General features: G+C 46.7%; 1 protein-coding gene across 2 annotated transcripts in view; it reads left to right on the top strand.

The window, feature by feature from the left end:
* Positions 1 to 26,544, top strand: part of NOSTRIN (nitric oxide synthase trafficking) — a 743,535-nt gene that overhangs the window by 380,552 nt on the left and 336,439 nt on the right. For both annotated transcript variants that reach the window (XM_078681620.1, XM_078681621.1), the window contains one exon: positions 19,094 to 19,202. In XM_078681620.1, the coding sequence (XP_078537746.1) occupies positions 19,094 to 19,202 (109 nt within the window). The remainder of the gene's footprint in view (positions 1 to 19,093; positions 19,203 to 26,544) is intronic.

Below are 26,544 nucleotides of genomic sequence, written 5' to 3'. Positions count from 1 at the left end.
TGATTCAGAGTACGAGATAGGTAAGCCACCGGATGTAGCTGGCCGGTGTCGGTATTGCGTTGTGATAGGACCGCTCCTACTGCCACGTCAGAGGCGTCGGCTTCCACTATAAAAGGCTTGCTGGGGTCCGCATGCACCAATACAGGTGCCGAAACAAAGGCTTTTTTCATCTCCTCGAAGCTTCTTTGTGCTTTTTCGGTCCACACAAAAGCCACCTTCTTTTTTAACAGTCTTGTCATCGGGCAGGCCAGAGCGGAAAAGTTTTCAATAAACCTGCGATAAAAATTCGCGAATCCGATGAAACACTGGATGTCTCTTACCGTTTTGGGTGTGGGCCACTCCTTCACCGCCAGTATCTTTCTTTCGGACATTTCTTGGCCGGTGGGCGTGAGCATCACCCCTAAAAATTCCACGGTATTAGTGTTAAACTCACACTTACTGAGTTTACAGTACAATCGATGATCCAACAAGGTACGCAGCACAGCCTTCACATGACTCGTATGTTGTTTCGTGGTGGAAGAGTAAATCAGGATGTCGTCAATATATACTACGACGAAACGGTCCAGATACTCCTTGAGGACATCATCCAAGAAAAACTGGAAGGCAGCAGGCGCGTTACATAACCCGAAGGGCATCACCAGATATTCGAACAGCCCAAAACGGGTTTTAATGGCAGTCTTCCACTCGTCCCCAGATCTCATTCTGACTAAGTGGTAGGCTCCTTTTAAGTCTAACCGTGTGAATATCACGGCATCCTTTACCTGCTCCAGCAATACATTGATTAGGGGAAGAGGATATTTATTCTTCACTGTAATGGCGTTCAAGGCTCTATAGTCTGCACAGGCTCGAAGATCACCATTGGCTTTGGGAATGAAGAATAACGGAGAGGCAGCAGGGGATTTAGACTCTCTAATGAATCCGAGCCCTAACAGTTTATCCAAATAGGAACGAAGATGCAGAGTCTCTGGTTCAGTCAGAGCGTACACTCGCCCGGCTGGTATCTTAGCCCCGGGAATCAAATCAATTTGGCAGTCATAAGGTCTGTGTGGTGGTAATGTCTCCGCCTTAGCCTCACTAAACACCTCTGCCAAATCCTGGTACTCGACCGGAAGTTCTACATCATGTTCGACTGCCGTGGCGATATGGTGGATGCTAGCCAAACCCGCAGCAGGACTAAGGTTTGTCGGATAGCAATTCTTTTGACAGAACTCCGATGAAAAACGTAGAACCTGGCTTTCCCAATCTATAGTGGGATTGTGTTTCCTCAACCAAGGAAGTCCGAGGATCACCCCATACTGAGGGGCTTGTATTATATTGAAGAACAGCCTTTCTTGGTGTTCTAGCCCCATGTACATACATAGTTCCGTGGTCTGTAGCCTGATAGGGCCTGAATACATCTTCCGCCCATCTACCGCAAATACTGCTTCCGGGGTTTCTTTGTCTTGTAGTTCCAAACCTAGACTGTTGGCTTTCTTGTGATCCATGAAACAGCCCGTCGCACCTGAGTCCAACATCGCTCGGATCCATATTCTCTCGTCATGTATATCCAATCCTATGTCTACATAGAAATGTATGGCTTCTTTCGTGCCGTCTCTATCCAATGAAGGGATAAACAACTTGCTTGAAAGGATCCCTTCGTTCCCCTTCAAGCCTTCTCGTTTCCCGACTTCTGTTCGGAGGACACCACTGACACCTTCCTGTTTTCATACCGTGTTTTGGTTCTCGATGTGCATTCCAGAATGAAGTGCCCCTTCCTGCCACAGTACAAGCACAATCCTTTCTTTCTTCGGTATTCCCTTTCCTCTGCCGTCAGAGGGGATCTCACCGCCCCTATTTCCATGGGCTCTGTTTTGGAGGAAGATATCCCATCTGCTGCTCTAGGTTGCTCATAACTGGGCATTGCTTTGTCCTTCCGCCGGGTTTCTCCCCTTCGGTCACTGAGTCGATGGTCTAACCTTAGCACCAGGCTAATCATGTCTTCGCAAGTGCTGGGCTGAGGGTCTATTTGGGCCAGTACATCCTTCATCTCGCCCGTTAATCCCGTGTAAAATATGGCTAATCGCTTTTCTTCTGGCCATTCGGTTTCAGCTATCAGCCTTCGGAAGTCATTGAGATAGGCTATCAGATCCCTGTTTCCTTGTTTCAACCGTAACAATTCCCTATCAGCAGACAGGGTGGCTGACCTACGGTTGAAGGTTTTCTCGAAGTTTGACCGAAAAGCCTCCCAATCTCTTAACAGAGGATCGTCCCTTTTCACTAGCGGTACTGCCCATTGAGCCGCATCCCCCGCTAAATAGGATATGAGAAAGGCCACCCTCGCATGATTGGTGTTAAAAACTTTAGGCTTGCATGAAAAATGTAACAGTACTTGCGTGAGAAACACTTGTACCTTAGTACTATCCCCATTGAATCTTTCTGGAGGGGCCAAGGGTATTGGGGCGGGTACTTCCACCACCAAGGAGGAAGCGGGCTGGGTACCTGCATTGAAGGGGTTTCGACTCATTCTATCCACCTGTGCTTGTAACGTTGCAGTTTCTGCTCTGGATGCCTGTAGCTCCGCCTGCACTAGTGCCAATGCGGCCATGACATCGTCAATGGTGGACATGGTATCGTACAATCGGGAGGACTATATTCTTGGGCCGTTTATTCTGTCAGGTCCCAGGTGTCCTCAGGATGGTACGATGCCAATAAGGGTCCAACTCTCAACAACCCCTGGGTCTGAATAATAACAGACACACAGAGGTGGTCAAGCGAGGGAAAAAACAGGAACTGCTGGGCAGGAGCGGGAGGGCGAAGAAGCTGTAACGAGAACAAGACTTTATGAACAAAGCCCTACTGCATTGACTTTGTATACATAACTCCCTGTGAATACATTTAGAAGATACATGCATATATCTAAGCACTATTTACCTGGAGGATAAATAGAGTATGCTTTGCCTGGCCATCAAAGAGTAGAACATACAGCACAATCCTGAAATGCAAGACACTATATGTTATTGTTATATACTGTAGAAACTCTTGTAAATACTCTAGGGTGACATGCACGTACCAGTTGCACAATATACTGGGCTTCAACAGGGGGCAGAATGTTAACCAGCCGACCAGGCGAAGCTTATCATGCCCCTGTTGCAAGAAAAGGTCAAAACAAATTCTGAGTCTCTGTTCTTATCAGAACCACATAATGAACAGTCTTCTAGGTTAACTTCACCTGAAGCGGTTATGTATCTATCTTGCTGTAGAAATGCGAGACCAGCATAGATAAGCAAGAAAATGTTACCAGTCTGAATACCTCTTCAGTACATGAGTTCGTGCCCAGTCAAACGACCAAGGAACTTCCCTGGCAGGAGCACACACTGCTGCTTGAGCCAACAAAAAAGGAAACAAAAATGCTGCCACTACCCGTGGAATATTAGAACACAGTTAAACCAAGGTTATTCCCCAAAAACAAGGCGCTCCACTTTAGGAGTCCTGCAAAGGTAGCACAAAGTGTCCCATACCAGAAGCAGTCAGTCCGATAATACAGAGTCACAGGAAAGGCTCCGATACACACCAAGAAACGCTCCGCACGGATGCAAGGATCTCTCCGCGGGAACCCCAAGGAGACTCAAGAAAACACTCCACGATGTAAACAACCAAAGGATACACAGGATACACGGTGGAGATACAATACTAACGTGTCTTCAATCCGGAACAGATTAAACGGCGCGGCTTGATGTCTCCGCTCCGACTTGAAGCTTCCTGGTGAGACGTCATCGCTCTGCTGCGTCGCGCGCCTTGCCGGAATCATGGGAATTGTAGTCTTTCCCTAAGAATCATGTCTCTAGGCGGTGTTCGCTGTTCCCCCACCGCCGTGGGTCGTGACAGTGGTGGACACTGGTGATAGTCTTCCTGTAAAGAACAAAATTCACAGGCAGCCTGACCATGTCAGAGACTGTATCAAGGCTGAGGTACAAAAGATGCTGGAATTAGGTGTCATTGAGCCTTCAGAGAGCCCCTGGGCTAGCCCAGTGGTTCTGGTCCCCAAACCTCACACCAAAGATGGAAAGAGAGAGATAAGGTTCTGTGTGGATTACAGAGGACTCAATGCTGTCACCAGGACAGATGCACAACCAATTCCAAGGGCAGATGAGCTCATAGACAAATTGGCTTCTGCCAAGTATTTGAGCACATTTGACTTGACAGCTGGCTACTGGCAAATCAGGTTAGCTGAGGAGTCTAAAGCCAAGACAGCATTGTCTACCCCCAGTGGGCATTATCAGTTTGTGGTGATGCCCTTTGGTTTAAAAAATGCACCTGCCACCTTCCAAAGGTTGGTGAATCAAGTCCTCACTGGGTTGGATGACTTTTGTGAAGCATATCTGGACAATATTGCTGTCTTTAGCTCCACCTGGGAGGATCACCTGGTCCACCTGAAGGGAGTGCTAGAGGCTCTGCAAAAGGCAGGCCTCACTATCAAGGCAACCAAGTGCCAGATAGGGCAGAGTACAGTTGTATACTTGGGCCACCTTGTGGGTGGAGGCCAAGTTCAACCACTGGAGAGTAAGATCCAGACCATAAAGGACTGGAGTCCTCCAACTACCCAGACTCAGGTCAGAGCTTTCTTGGGCCTGACTGGGTACTACAGGAAGTTTGTTAAGAACTATGGGTCCATTGTGACTCCTCTTAATGATCTGACATCTAAGAAGATGCCCAAAAAGGTTCAGTGGACAGTAAGCTGTCAAAAGGCATTTGATGACCTGAAGAAGGCCATGTGCTCTGCACCTATCCTGAAGAGTCCTGACTACTCAAGAGAGTTTATTGTCCAAACAGATGCTTCTGAGTTGGGGGTGGGAGCTGTGCTTTCACAACTTAATGTAGATGGTCAAGACCAGCCCATTGCTTTAATTAGCAGAAGGCTGACCCCCAGAGAAAAACGTTGGTCAGCCATTGAGAGGGAGGCCTTTGCTGTGGTGTGGGCCCTGAAGAAGTTGAGACCATACTTGTTTGGCACTCACTTCAAGATTCAGACCGACCATAAGCCCCTCTTATGGCTTAATCAGATGAAGGGTGAAAACCCCAAACTGCTCAGGTGGTCCATTTCCCTACAGGGGATGGACTTTACAGTGGAGCACCGCCCAGGGACTGACCATGGTAATGCAGATGGTCTTGCCAGGTACTTCCACTTAGAACATGAAAACACAACTGGTCAAGGTTAGTCTAATGTCCCTGCGTTTGGGGGGGGGTTGTGTAGGAGAGTAGGGTCTGCTATCCTATGGTCACCCCAAATTTTTGCTTTTTGCTTCACTGGTTTATGACTTAATGTGGCTGTGGGCCTGCTAATCAGACCCACAGCCTGCTGTTCTCTCTCTAAATTGTTACCCATGTACTTTAGGTGCATAACGAAATTGGAACTGGTTCGCCTTATTGGCCCCTGTAACAGTGTACCCAGGTACCCAGGGCATAGGTGCTTCCAAGGCCTACAAGGGGCTGCAGCACGTATTGTGCCTCCCCTGGCCTGGCCTCCATATTTGACACAACTGGCTGATCACTCAGCTGGGGTAAGTCGGTGTAACCACCCCTTACTTAGGTGTAGTATGCCTATACCTAACCTAAAATGGACACATATGTTCCTATCAGTCACTCCTATGGAAGGCCTCATCAATCCTGGACGCAGAGTGCTTGGAAATATGTGAGATGGTGCTCTGGCTTGAGCTGAGCCTGTCTGCAGCTTTCGGAACCATGTCCTTTAGCTGTTTCATGATACTACCATACCATATACTCTTAAGTGCATTATAATCCTCGCGGTTAAATGCTATCTTGGGTTTGGCTTTATCAAAACATGTTGAGTAAGGTGTCATACGAATTGGAATACTACCCCCTCGCCAGTTCTGGCGACTGGGGTAGCATTCCACCCTTCTAGAGGGATACGACATGTACCTAACCTGAACCCCGGTTAAAGTTAAACAGAGCCTCAGCATCACAAAATGGATGCTGCCACCACAGACACAAGTCTGACCTCCTGCTGCTGGGAGTCCTTCCAGCGAGGGCAGCTTGGACAAAGGGTTTCCTGCCTTGGGAGGTGCTAGCACCACCCCAGACAGGATTTTGTGTATTGGGTAGGACAGGGCTGAATAGAATCAGACATGCCTGGGGCACACAAGGTGTCCCTGTGCATAGGCCAGTTCAAACCGGTGCTGGGGCCTTCTAGCCCCAGTCCTGGCGCGAAACTGGACAAAGGAAAGGGGATGTAACCACTCCCCTTCCTGGTCCCACCCAGAGGAGGGACCTAGTAGGTGATCCGGCCCCCCAGATTCGAATAAGAGTGGGAGCTGTGTCCTGAGACTTCAGATCATCCTGAATCAACTTGAAACTAAGAAGACGACTGGACTTCGACATTCTGCTGCACAGAAGACTGAAGAGCATCTCCCTTGTGGCCTAGGAGTTGCCACCCTGTGAACACAGGCACCATCCAGCAACTCGACGTCTGCTTTGCCGCCGCCTCCCGCCGGAGCCCGAGCCCAGAGCCTGACAAGACCCAGACTCCCAGACTTCTCACAGCCCGATCCACAGTCCCTGCAAAGAAGGGACCCGTGGAGGCACCGAGAGACGTGGGACCGGACCTTTTGAAAGACCCCCGAGAAGCTGACTGCACAGTATCCAAGACACCCTCGACGCTGTGCTTTGGGGTTTGAAAAGCCCCAACCTCTAGCAGCCCTTGCACCGAAGATCAGCCCCCCAGCATCTCCACGATCTGCGTGGGGCCCTTTTGCACTGTGCCACTCGACGCGCCATCCCGGCCACTTGCCACGTGGCTAGCGGCCATCTTGGCAACGAAAACGACAAACTACACCGCTGGTCTGGTTGCTCCAGACTGGTCCTTGCTCCCCTGAAAAGGAGAAGCCGCTCTGACCTTGCTGGTTTGAGTGAGAAGCTTGAATCACTTCCTGCGTGGCCTGCTTTAGCCAAGGCCTGTTTGCTCCCATCAAGTTGCCGACACCGCCATCAGCGAGAGCCTTCGTGGGACAGCTCGTGACCAACGCCTGGACGTCCTTGACCTCTTCGTGTCCACGTGGCTGCAGAGACAATCTTCACGACATCGCCTGTTTGCACCCGACATCGCCTGGTTCCTTCCTGGTTCCACGGTAGTCACTGGCTAGTGACTTTGAACACTGTCCCCACTGCTTTCAGGTCTTCACCTCTTCAGATCCACCCTTGGATCCACCGGAACTCTTCACATCGAGCCGCCTGCAGCATCTTCAGCTCCAAGCACCATCGACCTGCGTGACGAAACCCGACACTACTTCGACCCTGTGCACCCGCTTCCTGTGGGTGAGGTAACTCAGCAACGCCGGTATTCCCACACTGGTATACACCTCTAGTGTCTGTGTCTAAAGTTTAATCCTTCTAGGTCACTCGGAAGGTCCCTTAATAACTAACTTTGTAACTTTTACAAACCATTGACATTGCATTGGTATTGCGTGCACTTTCCGCACTGCACCCGAGTCCCGCGGGCCTTTTTCCCGACTTCTTCACTGCTAGTCCCGAACAGCTCCAGCGATTCCCCAGGCCCTAGGCCTCTTCACTTTCCTCATAGTGGTTCTTATACCACTATTTTAGTATATGGTTTAGGTGGCCCCTAGGGCTCATCCATAATTGTGCAACTTTTGTATATTTAAACTGTGTTTTGTTTTAATGCATTTGCTTCTGTGCTCAAAAAGAGTATAGGGGATATTTGTAGAAATAAATCTATATATATTTTCAATATATATCTGTGTGGTGTCCTTTCATTTGGTATTCAAGGGATTGTGTATGGTAAAACAGCTTGCTTCACATATCTTTACAGAGTTTAGCCTAAGACTGCTTAGTCCATGCTACCCCTAGGATAGCTTGTCTATAAGGTTGACTTTACAACCTGCACCAAGGGGGTTGCTTGGCATGGTACAAGGTGATCACTAGAACTAGTGAGCATCATATACCAGGCCAACTTCTCACAACACACATGAATAAAAGTGAATAAGGACGAAAAAAAAGGAAGTAGTTTTCAGGCCTCGGTGTCAGGGAAGTAGAGCTCGACCTCAAAGTCTATGAATTGAGACGGGAGTAGGTCAGGTGACAGAGAAGAACTTCCGTCGGCGTCACCAAAGTCGGTGTCCTCTTCTTCCTGCGTGCATTCACATATTTTGTAATCAGGTGGTATGAAGTGCTGATTCATCTTGATTATTGTTAACCTCTCCACATTTTTGGGCGAGAGGCAGGTCCTTTTTGAAGTTACAATGGCACCAGCAGCACTGAAAACACATTCAGAAGACACGCTTGCGAGTGGGGAAGACAAATAATTTAGAGCCAGGTTGCTGATCAGTCGCCATCCAGACCTTTTCCTATACCAATACACCAATGGGTTCTCATTAAGACAGACCTCTGTTGGGTCATCCAGATAGGCCTGAACCACCGACTCAAGGTTCTCCAGGGTTGCTCCACTTTGCGTACAATCTGTGGCCTTTGCAGCAGTGGACCGAGCAAACCCATGCTGAGTTGGCCAATCCGCTTCCGACAATATTTTTTTTGGGCCTGGTGCTGGTGAGGATGATGATGACACGGTTGCAGGTGTCGTTAACGGCTGTGAGGGAAAGTGACTCCCTTCGGCCAAGGATTCAGAAGTGGAACTTGACGCCGGATGGCCTGCTGATTCAGTTGTACTTGTGCTGTCTCCTTGCAATTTCTGCCGCTCTTTTTCGAACCGAGTGGCTGACATAGCGAGCCAATGTTTGTACTTTGAAACATCTGCTTCATCAAAAGGAATGAATGCTTTGCTGGCCACTGCCGTTTTGTACCGTGGATCCAGAATAGTGGCACAAATGTAATGTTGTTCTGTATGTGTGTTTTGAAGCCTTTCATTGTGAAGTAGGCGCCTTAATAACTTCTCCGCCAAATCATATGCTTCTCACTTTTCAGCATGATCTATGAATGTTGATGACACCTCCTTCAGTTGGTGATCTAGCATGACCAACAATGGGATAGCTTTGCCCAAAGAACAGTCCTCCCTGCTGACTTCACGCGTGAAGACCTCAAAAGGACGAAGCATGTCTGTCAGGCTTGCAATTAGCTTCCATTCCTCCTACTCTAGCCTCATTTCTTTCTGAGTAGAACCCAGTTTATAGACATACTCATTTATTACCCCCCACTGCTCAGACAGACGCTCAAGCATGTAAAAGGTTGAGTTCCAACGTGTTGCCACCTCCTGGATTAGTCCTTTGACTGGCAGTTTACGTTCATGTTGAATGCTCCTCAGCTGCTTCCGGGCCTTAAAAGAATGGCTGAAATGTGTGCAGATTCTTCGACAGATGGTCAGTAATTTGATGACTGGGTCTTCTTTTTTCAAGAATTCTTGCACCATGATGTTAATACTGTGCGCCAAACACGGCACTTCGAAATATTCACCATCAGTCATGGCCCTAACTATATTACTGCCATTATCCGTGGAAACATAACCAACTATGCAATTTCTTGGATGCAGCCATTCTTTGACCTACCGGTTAAACTCCTCCAAAAGGTTAGCTGCAGTGTGAGATTTCTCCATGGCAAACATGCCTACTGTTGCATGTTTGCGAGTAGCTTGAAAAACTATCTCCATGTCAAGACCTGCTTGTTTTAACTGTTGTGCGACCCCTGCAAAAGAGACCCTGTTTGCAGTGATGCACATGTAATCAAGGGCTTGGCAACTGGTCCACATGTCTGTTGTCATGTGGATAGTGTGAACAGCACTCTTCAGAATAGCTGCGCCAATCACTTCCAGCACATCTTGATGTAGTGCTGGAACAGCAACCCTGGCAAAATAGGACCGGCTAGGAACCTTCCATTTAGGGCAGACTGTTGCCACAAATTCAAGAAAACCCACCCTTTCCACGAAAGAGAAAGGGAGAAGGTCCAGCGCTAGCATTTTAGCCAGCTTTGCGTTATGCAGACGTACCGTTGAGTGGTTGCGTTCAAATGGCGCATCCGACAAAAATATGCTGCTAATTGTGGGCTGGACCGTTTTACGTGATGATGATGATGCAGACTTCACACCAGTTAGGCTCATTGATTTAGTTTTTTGCATTGGTGTCTGTCCCAGACTCTTAGTGTGCCTCATACATGTTGCAGGGGTAGAGGGTGTGGGCGCTACCACTGCAGTGCTGCTGCCAGGGGTACTGGGTGTACCAGAAAAAGTGTCGGTCGGTTCTTGACTTCCCCCCTGCACGATCAGCCCCTCGTCATCATCAGATGCAATATCAATGTCTACATTTGGATTTGTACTTTTGGCTTCCCGGATCTTCCTTAGGTGCGCCTCCCACTGGATAATGTGGTGTTTTTTGAGATGACCTCTCTAGCCTCCGATGCCATAGTTGGTACCAAGCTTACCCCAACTAACTGCTTGTTTACAAATCGAACAAATGACCATGTTTTCCGCCATTTGGCTAACAGTAAAGAAGTCCCAAACTGGGGACTGGAGATGACTGCTGGTGGTGGAGGTGCTACTTTGACTTTCAATGCCAGATGAAGTGGAGGATGGGCGTGGCTGAATTTGTTTCTGTTGTTCACTTACAGCACCACTACTTGAGGTAATGGAGGTCGAGGTAGATGGAGGTCCCTGCCGGCCCTTCTGAAGAGAAAATATGGAAGCTGTAGGTCGTTTTGGTGTTGTAGTTAACTGCGTTGGTGGTGGTACCAGTGCCACGCCGCCCACATCCTGTTCAGCAGCCATTCGGGATAGGGTGAAAATGTTTGTCTGCTGCATGCCCGCTGTGGCTGGATTGACGTCTGTGATGACTGGGACATCGTCAGACTGTTCATCAGCAGCAGAAGACACCACTTCTTGTTCGTCGTCATCACCCATAAGTCGAAGCCTTGCGGGAACCTTCCTTTTAGGCTTCTTTGTCGGCTCATGGCGTGCCTCACTCTAAGACTGCATTTGTGGGTTCCAATCAGGATCAAGGTCATCAGAATGAAGGAGGCTTGAAGAAGAACTTGTAGTAGTAGTAACCCTCCTTGACCTTTTTCTTGCTGGGGATGTGGAAGACAATGGATCAACATCAGGAGGAGTGGCGTCCTCGCAAGATACCTCCGCTTCAATATCAATTTCCTGATGTTCCCCTACTTCTGGAGGAACAAGCGTTGTAGGCAGTTGTGCCGCTCCATGAACCTCTAATTGCACCTCTCCATGCACCTCTCCATGCGCCTCTCCTTGCGCCTCTACTTGCGCCTCTACTTGCGGCTCTCCTTGCGCCTCTACTTGCGCATCTCCTTGCGCCTCTCCTTGCCCATGTACTTGCGCTTGTACTAGTTGCACCTGTGGTTGTCGTTGCGGCTGTGGTTGTTGAACACTCATCAGTTTAGTTACACCCGACGTTGATTGGATGGTACTTTCTTGTGATGAGCCAACATCACTGGTCGATGGTGATTGAACAACCAAAGTGGCTGCCGCAGCAGCACTCATGGTCTTGGACCTAACTCGGCGTGGTGGCACTGAGCCCAATGAAGCGGAGGTGCTGCTTCCAGCTTGGTCCCCGGCGGACACCACTGCTGCTGCAGGCGTAGTTTTTTTTCTCCCAAAAAAGGTGTCGGTGGGCACACCAGTCTCCTTGGTAGGTGGTGCCACTTGCTTCTTCTGCTCCTTCTTACTGGCAGTGGTACTAGCAACTTTTTTCGCTGAGGCGCTACGGCCACCTTTCTTTGGGGCCATCTTCTTCAGATGTCAGAACAGCAGGCAGCAGTTGCACGAGTTGCAGAGTTGTCTTGTCTGTGGCCACACGTGACGTCACGTACCGTTGTGCTGCACACACCACTGCAGGACTTCTTCCTGGCACTGGTGGTTCTCTTGAGCACCTAAAAGCAATGGAAGCCAGAGCCACAGAAAGACTTGGCCCATGCACCACTCACTACCACTGGGCCTAATGGATGAAAGCAAGGCAACCTGGGTGCAGGCCTGAGCACACTGCCTGGCTTCTAAATGGCCCCTTGACCCCCACCACATGGCCAGGCCCTGCCTGGACCAGCCCTCAAAATGGCTCCCACCCACATAGCCAGGCCCCAACACCACCCCAAAAAGTCGAAAAACACACTAAAATCACCACAATCCAATGCCATCCATGCCCTCAATGATGTTTAAATTCAAGAGGCCCCACACAAAGCCTTGCTACATGCACCACTCACTACCCCTGGGCATAATGGGTGAAAGCAGGGCAGACTGGGTGCAGGCCTATGGCTCAGAGCACACTGCCTGGCTTCAAAATGGACCCTTGACTCCCAGCTACATGGCCAGGCCCTGCCTGGACCAGGCCTCAAAATGACCCCCACCCACATGGCCAGGCCCCAACACCACCCCAAAAAGTCGAAAAACACACTAAAATCACCACAATCCAATGCCATCCATGCCCTCAATGATGTTTAAATTCAAGAGGCCCCACACAAAGCCTTGCTACATGCACCACTCACTACCCCTGGGCATAATGGGTGAAAGCAGGGCAGACTGGGTGCAGGCCTATGGCTCAGAGCACACTGCCTGGCTTCAAAATGGACCCTTGACCCCCAGCTACATGGCCAGGCCCTGCCTGGACCAGGCCTCAAAATGACCCCCACCCACATGGCCAGGCCCCAACACCACCCCAAAAAGTAAAAAAAACCAAATATCACCACAATCCAATGCCATCCATGCCCTCAATGATGTTTAAATTCAAGACACCCCACAGAAAGACCTGGCCCATGCACCACTCACTACCACTGGGCCTAATGGATGAAAGCAAGGCAACCTGGGTACAGGCCTGAGCACACTGCCTGGCTTCAAATTGGCCCCTTGACCCCCACCACATGGCCAGGCCCTGCCTGGACCAGGCCTCAAAATGGCCCCCACCCACATGGCCAGGTCCCAACACCACCCCAAAAAGTCGAAAAACACACATAAATCACCACAATCCAATGCCATCCATGCCCTCAATGATTTTTAAATTCAAGAGGCCCCACACAAAGCCTTGCTACATGCACCACTCACTACCCCTGGGCATAATGGGTGAAAGCAGGGCAGACTGGGTGCAGGCCTATGGCTCAGAGCACACTGCCTGGCTTCAAAATGGGCCGTTGACCCCCAGCTACATGGCCAGGCCCTGCCTGGACCAGGCCTCAAAATGACCCCCACCCACATGGTCAGGCCCCAACACCACCCCAAAAAGTACAAAAACACACAAAAATCACCACAATCCAATGCCATCCATGCCCTCAATGATGTTTAAATTCAAGACACCCCACAGAAAGACTTGGCCCATGCACCACTCACTACCACTGGGCCTAATGAATGAAAGCAAGGCAACCTGGGTGTAGGCCTGAGCACACAGCCTGGCTTCAAAATAGCCCCTTGACCCCCACCACATGGCCAGGCCCTGCCTGGACCAGACCTCAAAATGGCCCCCACCCACATGGCCAGGCCCCAACACCACCCCAAAAAGTCGAAAACACACAAAAGTCACCCCAATCCAATGCCATCCATGCCCTCAATGATGTTTAAATTCAAGACACCCACAGAAAGACTTGGTCCATGCACCACTCACTACCACTGGGCTTACTGGCTAGTGTGGCTTTACAGGCACCCCAAAATAAAAAATTAAAATCCACATACAGTGAGCTAAAATTCAATGACATAAATGAGATTTAAGTTCAACAAAACTCACAGAAACACTTGTATCATGCACCCATGCCAAACCCTGCGCCTACTGGATACTGTGGCTACCCTCAATATATTTTTTTTAAAGTTGTGAAAAAGTTTTAAAATTGTAGTTGCAGCAACTGCAATGCCCCAAACAAACAACACCAACTTACTTGTAAAATCTCAAATCCAAAAGTGAAGTCCAAAAAGCCCTCAAATACAAATATCCAGCAACATCCACAAAAAGTAATCCTTCCAGCTCCAGATCCAAATGAAAAGTGACCAGGAGATGGACAAAGCACTGGGAGGAGCCTGCTGGACAGGAACAGGAAGTTGGAGACTCTGGGGCACTTCCTTCCTCCCACCCCCCCCAAAAAATGTACTCCTTCCACAAAAAAGTGCAGCCAAATCTCAATCTGAGGAGTTATTCTGATAAAAATCATGATTTTCAGAAGGTTTATGCTGCCTGCGGTAGATTTCTTGTGCAGAATTGCAATTTTTGCAATTTCGGGAAAGCGAGCTGTTCAAATCTCCCGCCGGATGTCAGCTGCACGCCGCATCTACGTGTTCGGCATTGTTTACTCCCGCGATGCGTGATTGCGGACCCTTATGACGTACTCGCGTAGTCAAACTCTCGCTGTGCAAGATGGCAAAACGCAATGACGTAATTGGGGTCGAAAAACTCACGCGCGATCATGCAGAAAGATCCAAAATGGCACAGCACACGGAAACTGGGAGAAAAATAACTTGGCGGACTCAGACTCACGGTAAGTCAACGCCGCACGCGCGATATTGTATTTTTCAAGCGCGACCAAGCAAAATAATTCGCAACTTGCGAATTTGCGGTTTTTTGGCAAATTTGCGCGATTCGCGGACCGCAAAATTGTCAAAAATCCGCAAATTCGCCCGCGAAACGGATTTTACGCCCATGCTTAACACTGATATATGAGGGCCAATTATCGCAATGGGGAACAGGGAATTGGATGAGAGAGAAAACAGAGAAACTGGACTCCACCACTCTGCTCGCCAATTCTGCCGGTCATTGATGTCTGCATGCTATAGTAGATATTTGGGCAAAGATATATATTTTAAATTGTCTTGAAAGTTCTGCACTCAACCGTAATAGTGAATTGACATACCTTAGCAACATTTGTGTGTGACCAACACTCTGTACTGTGATGTGAACTAGACATTCCTGAAACTAAACATACACATATTGAGTAACTTAAATATTTGTTCATTGACAGTTTCCCCTTTGAATAAAATAACTAACTCAATCTGCGTAACTATGCACTCTTTATAGGAGATGGGTTGCAATTTCTACTTGAATAGTGTAGCACTGCAAGATATTTAACAACCATTAAATATTCTTATATTCCCTATTTTAGCACTTAGTGTAAACATACTGCAACTCTAACATGAATAACATTGTCTTAGGTTTATAGTCCTTCCTGTTCAGTTGCAGGATAAGCTTCAAGAGCTCATATTAATTTTCAAACAGTTAAAGGTTGTTTCTACCTACATGACTTTCATAAATACTTCTCTGCATTAAAAATGTGCTTCAATATAATACAAAGGAAGCAACTTGTCTGTAGCAAGGGAAATCTTAGATCATGTAACAAGGTCCTGGCTACATCAACATTGTATCATGATACCCTTTCAAAGATTCCTTGGGCCACAAGAGAAGTTACAGCCAGATGGCCACGATGGTAATTTATTGTCAGGATGTTGTCCTGTAGTGCTTTGTCCATGCATACAAAGCTTCAATTCACATAGAGGCAATACATTATAGGGACCGCCAGCCTCTTTTTACTTAGGACAGACTCAGTGCAAGCAGCTTTGAGGTATTGCTTCCCTCCATTCACTAAGTTCTGAGCTGTAAGCAATACCTCTAGCCTGTTTCCACATACCTACTGAAAATGGGTTCCTGTGTCTACATCCTACCCATGTAGGGGGAAAACCCTACTGCCTTTGTTTTTTTAAATCAGCTAGTCTGACTTGGCACACACATCCTACTTGCATAAGCAAATAAACTACTTATTTTGACTTTCTTAACGATATCTCTCCATGGGCTAGGTACTGGCCCAGTAGTTCTTTCCCAAGCATGGGCTAGGGATGAATAGGTGTATTGTTAGGGAGTTGTTTGAGATGAGCCTCCTAGCTTTTTAGCACTTAAGGTTTACTGTGAAGCCAAGTCAATATCCGACCCTAGTGCAGACCTTAATATCCTCACTGACTATCACCACTTTAGATGACAATGCTGTCTTGCAAAACATTTAAATTTAACCAAAATACATTTCGGCTATGTGTCTCTGCCTTAGGCTGGAATATTGATGTAACTTGCTGTTTTACGATGTACAATGAATATTCACAGGAGGATCATGAACCCCAAACTTTCCCTCAAACCAATAATAGGCGTCCGCCCAAATGGAGAGACACCATATAATGTTCAAAATAGCAGTCTTTGGATCCAGCATTCTATTGTAGTGCAAAACACACAAGTAATCATACATTGTGTTACACTTTAAGCACAAAGAGATCTTTATCAATTTTATTTATGTGTATTGCAATGGCCAGCATATTTATCGGCTTATCGGCTCACAAGCATTTTTAGGGCCTGATTTAAAGTTTGGCGGAGGAATACTTCCCCATTAACCTGATGATTATCCCATCTGCCCTATTACAAGTGCATTAAGATATAATAGATTTGTAGGGAGACCGACAAGATGTCAGTCATGTTTGTGATGGAGAACCTGTCCACCAAACTCTAAATCAAGCCCTAAGTCATTCAAGAGAGTCACTCTCTGTGGCTCTCATGTGTGGCAGAGCTTTTACACTGGCTTCATGCAATGCTGGCAATGAATAGCTCTGAACTGTCCATTCATCACTTCATTAGGAGTTCAGAGAATCTCATAATTTGGGCTTAATGGTAACCACATATATCAGAAGCTGAGATATGACAGTGTCAAGGTGCACTTAGTACTCTCATATAATCCTGAACATGCTTTGTGTTTTACTGTTGTGATATTGGTGCACACTATCCCGCTTTACTTTGGATAATTGAGTATTTCAGGTGCTTAACCTGCCTGTGTGAAGATCTGGCAATGACTATTGGGATTCCGAGGTGTGCAGTGGTGCTCAGGAAGAATAGTACTTAATGGAACTAGATAAAACTATGTTATCCCCCCAAAAAAATGTTTTGTTGAGTGTTATGTATTGTTTCATTTCTTGTGGTCTACGAAAGGAATATAGCACATTACTATACAATGCATTACATTGCGTGCTTTTACAACGCACTCGTTACAACGATCGCAAACCATTACAACGACTTCCTGTTGGGGGGCGCGCTGGACTTAGAAATAGTATTATTTACTACTCCTACTACAGTTTGCGCAACAGCAGGCAAGGTGTTGGATTTCAATTCCAATACCTCAGCGACCCCAACTGGAAGTCATTGTAATGGTTTGCGATGTAAATGCATCACTTACTAACAACGTGGTCATTGTAACAACCACGTTGTAATAGTACTGCAATGTAATGACAGTGTTGTAAATGCTGTTTCCCGTAAGATGATTGCACTGCACCAAGCTGCTTGAGCACTGAAATTGATCCTCTTCCCCTCACTCCATCCACCCATATATTGCACCAAAGTGCAGCACCAGTGCTCCAGTTGGCTGTTTAGTTGTGATAAGTTACAAATCACTGGCTGTTTGATTTCCTAGCCACTTCATAAAAAAACAGTACCATTGCACATATGAACACTGTAAACTGTTCTGGCACTCTCACATGAGGGCTCAGTGACTTAGCTGGGAGTCAAGCAAACTAGGTGTCTCTCTGCGGTTTGACACTTGATGGAACTGCCTGTGGCTGGCAGTTGGCAGCTCAGAGCAGTTGATATTGTGGAAAGACTTCCAATAAGATTTGATGTACCTTATTTTTTAGGATCACAGTGGAATTATTGGCTAGAGCACACCACATTGACATAGTGCTCCCAAGGAATGCAATACTAGGGGATCCACAGGAGAAGCATGAGAACTTGCCCCCAGCACCTTGTTCTGAAGGAGGGCAGATTTTCTCTAAGTAAGGTCCAAAATGGACGTGAGTTAAGGTAGTATGGGGAGCCATAAAATTGATATGATGATAAACTCTCTTCCCATAGTCGCTGGGCTGAGAATAAAAGAAGCAATGGCCAAAACGGTGTTAAGTATTCCCATTTTGGTTGAAGGAGGCAACCAAAATGAAGGAAATGTTGACAGCTCTGAGATGTAGCTCGATGGACATTCAGGATTCCACTGTTTCTAGTGAAATAGAAAACCTTCTTGTGCTACACATGATCGGTTTACATGGTGCACTAAATATTATCACATTGCACACAAAGGTAACAGCGAAGCACTCTAATTATGGGGTCTGAATGGGTTTTAATAAGATGATTTGAAGATACATTTTTGTCTTAGATTCTTTTTAGAGATCCACTAAGTATACAAAGAGTATGGCAATCCTATAATGTCTGGTGTACTGCAATGAATGTAGATTTTCCACCAGTTGCAAAGTTCTTAAAAAAAAAAATATTACATACGTGCTTTAGGACACAACTTTTTTATTTCACTACCTCATAGCAAGAGCTGCTCGTCTATAGTGCCAATAAATATGGGAATGTCTCACCACCCTGGAAAGAAACCTAGGTACTTCAGTGATCATCTAATTCTTGGGGAGGTATCTATTCGCAAAAGGTAAGTAAACACCCTCACTTAAACTAGTTTATCAGCTCTCACTTTCTTTAGTGGGGAGCTCCACCCAGCAACATCCACAATCCTGCCAAACCTGAAACTAGTGTAAGCAGCAATTACACCATACAGGTAGAATTTGGTTATTTATAAGCATACTCAGAATTGTAAAATCCCAAACAATCAAGGTCAGGGATAGACTGGGAACCAAAAGCCGCCCTTGAAAACAGGTTCCACCCCACCTCCTGATATGCAACTGCTGTTGCGGCTGAATTTAATCCCAAGGAGCTGTAGAATTGTTCTGAAGGCCCAGCTCTGGCTCTGGGTCTTGAAAAACCAGCATCTAATGACCCAGTCCCCCCTGCTGGGTAAATGTCCATTGAGAAAAAATGCCAACCTGGTTCTCATCTAGGTTTTGTGAGTCAGGCATAGGAGCTTAATTTCACTAAGTATTTTTAGTGCACATTTATGTTAAGCTTTGTTGTACAGAATATTTTCTGAATGGAAGCTGTACAGCTCAATAAATCAAAGGAAAGGATGTTCAGCAGAAAGGTTGTGATTTATTTAGTTTTCCCTGCAATTCCATTTCAGAAAATTACTCTTATCAATGACGTCTACAAAAGGTTTAATGACTCCTAAAAAAACGCAAAATTGTACATATTGTACGCAATATATTACTTATTTTGAGTCTTATTTGTCTGTTTTTTGATTTTGAGAGGAGGAGGATTTAACAAATGCAATTGAACAAGAAAGAAGAAAACAATCACTGAATATGAAGTTGCAGCGACTACAAAATGATATAGAAAAAGCTTCAAGAGACAAAGATGGTAATTTTTTCCAATTAGTTGCTTTTATTTGTGACTGTGAATGATGAATATATTTGAAGGCTATTTCAAAAGGTGAGACTGTGTTGTACAACAAATCAGTCAACTGTGTCTTATCAGGCTGCTGGTCATAATTATTTAATTCATTCATTCATTAAATTTAGATTTATCTGGTACGGACTTGACCATGTGTGTTTGAATGAGTTACAGCGAGAGGGAAAAATTACCAGAAAATGTGAAGCATCAATAAAGTAAAATAAAATTATTGAACACTCACACATGCACACTGAAGGTTTTTGCAGCAGAGGAGTGGCTTGACCAAAGTTAAGCTAATCCTGGAACACTCCTTGCACAAGAGAGAAGTTCAAATTAACGTCAAATATATCTTTATTTGGCCACTATCATCGACCATAAAAGCACATAGTAAGATCCATTTTACATTAAAGTGATCCAGCGCTGCTCTAAAACAAACCTCCAAAACATCACTTTATATCCTAGGAGCTATCACAGCTTACTCGTCAATGGGGCCCATAACACCGCGAGTCACTCATTCACACAAATCACCCTGCTCCCAAGATCAGTGAAATAACCAGAGGATGAGCTGCTGGAATAGCAGAGTGTCCTACCTCATCTATTTAATCTAAATTCTATACATTATATACATCTGCAGTTCATTAAATCTTACCACGGTTTAACTATTGAGAAAACATTAAGACACCCCACTGTTTGGTCAATGGATCAGCTAGTAAAAGTTAACTAATGGACAACAAGGCCAGCCTAATTCTCCATTTATTTAATTGGTATTTAAAATTTCTAATTCTCCAGTATTAGGGGTGTCTTTCATAGATTCACAGGCCTGAATCATTCCCCGTCGTCGGAGTAGGAGTCCCACGGTATATAAAAAAGCAGTAATATGCCATTTGTACATAGCAAATAACAGTTATAATAAACCAGGAAGTAAAGTAGCCTCAGCTACCAATGAAAAAACTTCCACATTAGTGACTATCAAAGTCATTATGTTAGACCAAACTGCAGCCAATCAGGCCACAGTTCCCACCAAGGTATTCTCCCCAGAGACCCAGGCTGTCAGATTTTTTACCGCACGTCGTGTGATAGGGAGTCTCTCTGAGCTCTGCTCAGTTTTTTTTTTTCTCTACTTGAAAGTTCCCACTTTCAAACATGTCTACATCTAAGTCCCTTTTCAGGGCCTGTGATTCTTGCGGCAAGGCAAGACTTTTTAAGGAGGACCCGCATACTTTATGCATTTATTGCTTGTATCCGGATCATCAAGCAAAGGAGTGCAAGATTTGTCGCACTTTTCCTGGCAAGACCCTCAGGGACAGAGAAGGTCGCCTACTCCTGTGGATCCAGAGGAATAGAGATAAGGACTTGCCACTTTCTGAGGTAGGAAGTTTGGCCTCTATATCTTCTGTGGGATCTAGAAAAAGGATGGCTGAGGGTAAGGTGACTACCCCTAAGGCTAAAGTGGCGAAGCAGGCCCAGCTCACTCTTGACGCTGACGAGCCATCTACCTCAAAAATGAGAAAATCCTCTGACAAATCTGTGAAGCCAGTATCTAAAAAGACTGCGTCTTTATCGTCACCTCAGAGGCCAGCTACCAAGGCAGCGACTTCTCTGCCGGTTTCCTGTCAGACAGCCACTCCAGTGACTTCTACTATGTCATTTTCCTCACCTAAACCTTCCTTGGTGATGTCCTCGGCGTCCTCTCCAACTTTTGTCCATGTCCAGATTCGTCCCATCTCGTCGACGAAGAAGGTCTCTCCAACCGTCGACGAGCCTCCGTCGAAGACGCACTCATCGGCGTCGACAACAACCTTGCCGTCGACGACAGCTTTACCGTCGACGAAGAAAGCTTTACCGTCGACGACGTCACCGTCGACGAAGGTGCCGTCGACCATCCCATCGTCGACGAGGAAAACCCCGTCGACCATTCAGCTATCCACAAAAAAGACCCCGTCGACGACCACGTCTACGAAGATCCCGTCGACGACCCCGTCGACGAAGAAGTTGGTTCCGTCGACGGCCCCGTCGACGGCCCCGTCGACGACCTCGTCGACGAAGAAAACAGTTCTGCCGGCGCCGTCGTCGACGACGAAACATGCCACGTCGACGAAGTCCCAACCACATTTGTCGACGGAACATTCAACGGCGACGTCTGCATTGCTCAAGACAAAATCTACGCCACAACACATCCCAGTGGCTCAAGACAATCCAGTGACTCCAAAGCTGTCATCTTGCACAGATATCCAAGTCTGGTCAGCCAAAAGTAACGTTATCTCTTTGCCATCTCCAGCCACCACTGCGGCACTACTACAGCAGCGCCCATCCCAGTCTGCATGTATGTCGCCACTAACAATGCCAGACAGGCTCTTGGACTCTGAGGTAGAGGACTCTGGTGATGATCTATTTCCAGCAGCCAAAAGTCCTTCTGAACTACTTATCCTGGTAAAAGATCAGGAAGAAGAGGAGCAGGTGACACATTCGCCCAGGTTGGATACTGCACCACCACCAGGGACACAAATGCCCATGGAACTTTTCAGAAATTTAATGTCCATGTTGGACGATTACTATCAACGTTTTCCGCCCTCGGAGTCTGGTGACTCGCACATCTCGTCCCCACAGCCCAGAGTAGTCCCAGATTCCATGCCTACTATACCTGAAGAAACGGGGCATACCCCACGCATACCGGTGCCCTATAACCAAACGGAGGATGAACTTAATGAGGATGAGGCTCAGGAAGAAGGTGAATTAGATGAATCAGATTCGTCGGAGTATGAAGATTATCAAGCGGACTCACCTTCTCCAGATGAACAACCGAAGTCTGAATCGCCACCTGTGGATATTGCGAATTTCCATAGGATTATGGACAATGCCACCAAGAGGTTCCTCATTACCATGGAGACTAAACAGGACGATTGTTTCCTGTACGATTTTAAAAATTTGTCTCAGAGGCAAAGTTGGTCTATTCCGATTATAGACTTTATTTGGAAAGAAGGTAAAAAGATCATGGCCACACCGAATTCTTTACCTCCAGTTTTACCTCGAGTGGATAAAAAATACAGAGCACCAGCTTCTTCACCGACTTGCCTGATTGGCCAGGCCAAGACAGATTCAGTCATTGCCCAGGCAGCTCAAAAAAGAGCAAAGAACCCGTCGTCTCAAATCTCCACTCCGACGGACAGGGACGGGAGACGACTCGATACCATTGGGAAGAAGGTGTCAACGATTGCAGCAACCACAGTGAGGGTTGCTAATTCTATGGCAATTCTTGGCCGATACGATAGACAAATGTGGTCTGACATATCGCCTTACATTAAGAAACTGCCTGAACCGGACCGGTCTGAGGCTATCAAAATTCTGCAAGAAGGGGAGTGTGCATCGTCAGAGATCATTGATGCTGCAGTGGATGTAGCAGCTACAGGATTCAGACAATTGGCAGGAGCCGCGGTCCTTCGGAGAGAGGGATGGTTGAAATCTACATCCTTTAGGCAGGAGGTACAGGCCAAGGTGTTAAACATGGCTTATGATGGCGAGAACCTATTCGGCTCGCATGTAGATGACGCTTTGCAGGCCATAAAAAAGGATACGGAGACTGCACGATCTTTGGGTACTCTGCAGTATCGCAAATCTTCCTTTCGTGGCTCTAGAGGAAGAGGAAGTTTCTCAAATAGAGGAGGATATTACCAACAACGCTCCTATTCAAACACTCAAAACACCCAGAAGTACCAGCCATATAACCAAAAACCTTATGGCCAAAGAAGGAATACTTACTCACAGCCCCGAGGAAAAGCCACATTTTGGGGGAGAGATAACACCAACAAGAAGTGAGAATCACTTCCTGCCGCCAAAGTGTCCCAGCCAAAAACGAATTGGAGGAAGAATATCCCTACATTGCTCAGAATGGTCAAAGATTACTACAGACAAATGGGTGCTGGATGTGGTATCCAAAGGCCACATATTAGAATTTGTAAAAACCCCTCCAAATTCACCACCAAGGGGACCGCCCCCGGCACATCTCAAGGAGCTATTCATCCAAATCAATGCAATGATTCGAAAGGGGGCAATCGAGAGAGTACCTCAACACCAGAGAGGAACAGGCTTTTACTCTCGCTTCTTCTTGATACGCAAAAAATCAGGGGAATGGCGTCCAATCCTCGATTTGCGTGCCCTGAACAAATACATCAAAAAATTGACGTTCAGAATGTTAACTCTCCAAGAGATCCTCCAGTTTTTGGCAGAAGGAGACCACTTGGCAACACTCGACCTTCAGGATGCCTACTTCCACGTCCCTATCTTCCCCAGACACAGGAAGTTCCTAAGGATCAGAGTGGCTGGCAGGAATTTCCAATTCAAGGTGCTTCCCTTTGTTCTACGTTCAGCTTCGAGGGTATTCACAAAAATGCTAGCACCTGTAGCGGCCCACCTACGATTACAGGGGATTCAGATATACCCATATCTGGACGATTGCCTTATCAAGGCCAATTCCTACGACACAGCAAACGAACATGTACAAAAATGCCTTTGCCTGTTTCAAAGCCTGGGGTTTTCAGTGAACTTCGAGAAATCGGATCTGATTCCATCACGAAGGAAGTCTTTCCTAGGAGCAACGCTGGATTCCAAGCTCGCTCAGGTCTTCATTTCAAAAGAAAGACAGGAGAAGATCCGAACAATGGCAACCATCCTCCTCAGAAAAGAGTGCGTTTCTGTTCGGAGATTCAAATCTTTCCTAGGGATGATCTCATCGTGCACCCCTCTCACTCCAAACTGTCGTCTGAGGATGAGACCCTTACAAGAAGAACTCAGTCACCAATGGGTGCAGATATCAGGTTCCTTCGAGGATATCATTACCTTAACACCTCGAATGAAGGATACAATCCTATGGTGGAGTCAGAAACACCACCTGCAAGTAGGCTGTGCTTTCCTCGCAGAAGTCCCCAGATACATAGTGACCACGGATGCCTCGCTAGAAGGTTGGGGCGCTCACCTTCAAGGGATGACGATCAGTGGCAAATGGGACACTCAACAACAGACATGGCACATCAATCTGTTGGAATTAAGGGCCATTTTCCTCGCCTTAAAATCCTTTCAGGCAGTTCTACAAGGCTCGACAGTGTTAATTCGAACAGACAACACAACGAGCATGCATTACCTGAACAAGCAGGGGGGCACAAGATCAGCCCGATTGTCTCACCAGGCTCAAGAGATCTGGAATTGGGCTCTGGATCACGACATCAACTTGTCAGCGGTGCATGTTCCAGGAGTAGCCAATGTACTAGCAGATTCGCTGAGCAGATCCAAGAACAGCACTCACGAATGGGAACTGCATCAACCAGCGCTGGATCGGATCTTCCAGAGATGGGGTTTCCCCGATCTCGATCTTTTTGCAACTTATCAGAACAGGAAATGTACTCATTTTGCGAGCTGGATTCCCCACAAGGAATCTTGCGGGGATGCTCTGTCCATGAATTGGGAACGGATATTTGCCTACGCCTTCCCGCCAATTCCGTTAATTCCCAAGGTCATCAAGAAAATGAGGAAACAACCGTGTCGAATAATCCTGATTGCTCCACGGTGGCCACGACAGTATTGGTTCACACAGCTTCTCCTTCTGTCAGAGCGCGAGCCAGTCCAACTGCCTCAAATTCCAAATCTTCTGACAATTCAAGATGGCAGGGTGTGTCATCCGGACCCTCATTCTCTGAAATTATCAGCTTGGCTCCTCAACACCATGAATTTGCACACTTGAACATTCCACAGGACTGTCAAGAAGTCCTGGCCAATGCTAGAGCACCTTCAACAAACAAAACTTACAAACTGAAGTGGAAGCGTTTTTGTGTTTGGTGCCAAACTATGAATCTACATCCAATGAAGGCGGAACCGGAACAGATCTTACCCTTCTTTTTGCAGTTGGCTAAGTCAGGTTTGGCGCACTCAACACTTAAAGTGTTTTTAGCGGCCATATCACGATACCGTCAGGATGGTAAGAATTCTCTATACTCCTCAAGAATAATCCAACAGTTCTTTAAAGGTTTATTTCGTATGTTTCCTCCTGTACGTGGACCACCTCCATCTTGGCATTTGAATATAGTACTGGCCCAGCTTATGCGCCATCCCTTTGAGCCTATCCATAAGGTCGATCTCAAGTTCATCACCTGGAAGGTTGCATTACTGCTGGCATTAACATCTGCCAGACGGGTGAGTGACATGCAAGCGTTCACCACTAAGCCACCATTCTTGCAATTCACACATGACTCTGTGATACTACGCACCAACCCGAAGTGCATGCCCAAGGTACCATCGGATTTTCATCTAAATGAGCCAGTGATACTTAAGACATTTTTTCCCAATCCGCAGTCACCAGCTGAGCGGACTTTACACACATTAGACATTAAGAGATGCCTTAAATTTTATCTTTCAAGAACAGCTGCCATCAGAAAAACGGATCAGCTATTTGTAGCGCATGGCAGACCTAGACAAGGTTGTGCTGTTACAAAACAGACTATCGCCAGGTGGGTCTCATCCACGATAGGGCTCTGCCATCAACAAGCAGGTAAACCCTTACAGACCTTACCTAGAGCGCATTCTACGAGAGCAGTCTCCTCTTCAACTGCTTTGTTTGCTGGTGTGCCTCTCCCGCACATTTGCAGAGCCGCAACATGGTCCAGCAGACACACATTCACGAGGCATTACTGTCTGGATTCTTCAAGTGATACCGATGCCTCGGTGGGGAGAGCAGTCCTGCGTAATCTTTTTCAATAAGGTGAGCCTCTGGTGATCTCTCCCACCTCCTTTTGCTCTTTGACGCTTTCATATGTTATTGCATTGCTTACTTTTCATGCATGAAAACTGTTCTTTTGGCGTCCTAGAGCGACATATTGTATTACTGCTAACTACTCGGATTCAGGCATGTGAATCTATGAAAGACACCCCTAATACTGGAGAAGAACAATAGTTACTTACCTGTAATCTGTGGTTCTCCAGTATTGGTGTCTTTCATAGATTCACATGCACCCACCCACCTCCCCTCAGAGTCTCACCCAGACTGTTTAGATATATATTAGATACTCTGGTACACTCCAGTGCTACAAAAATCTGACAGCCTGGGTCTCTGGGGAGAATACCTTGGTGGGAACTGTGGCTTGATTGGCTGCAGTTTGGTCTAACATAATGACTTTGATAGTCACTAATGTGGAAGTTTTTTCATTGGTAGCTGAGGCTACTTTACTTCCTGGTTTATTATAACTGTTATTTGCTATGTACAAATGGCATATTACTGCTTTTTTATATACCGTGGGACTCCTACTCCGACGACGGGGAATGATTC

This window comes from Lissotriton helveticus, chromosome 3_1 (assembly GCF_964261635.1).
Source record: "Lissotriton helveticus chromosome 3_1, aLisHel1.1, whole genome shotgun sequence".
Taxonomy (NCBI): Eukaryota; Metazoa; Chordata; class Amphibia; order Caudata; family Salamandridae; genus Lissotriton; species Lissotriton helveticus.
The sequence above is the reverse complement of the archived record's forward strand: the minus strand, read 5'-3'. Positions and strand labels throughout refer to the sequence as shown.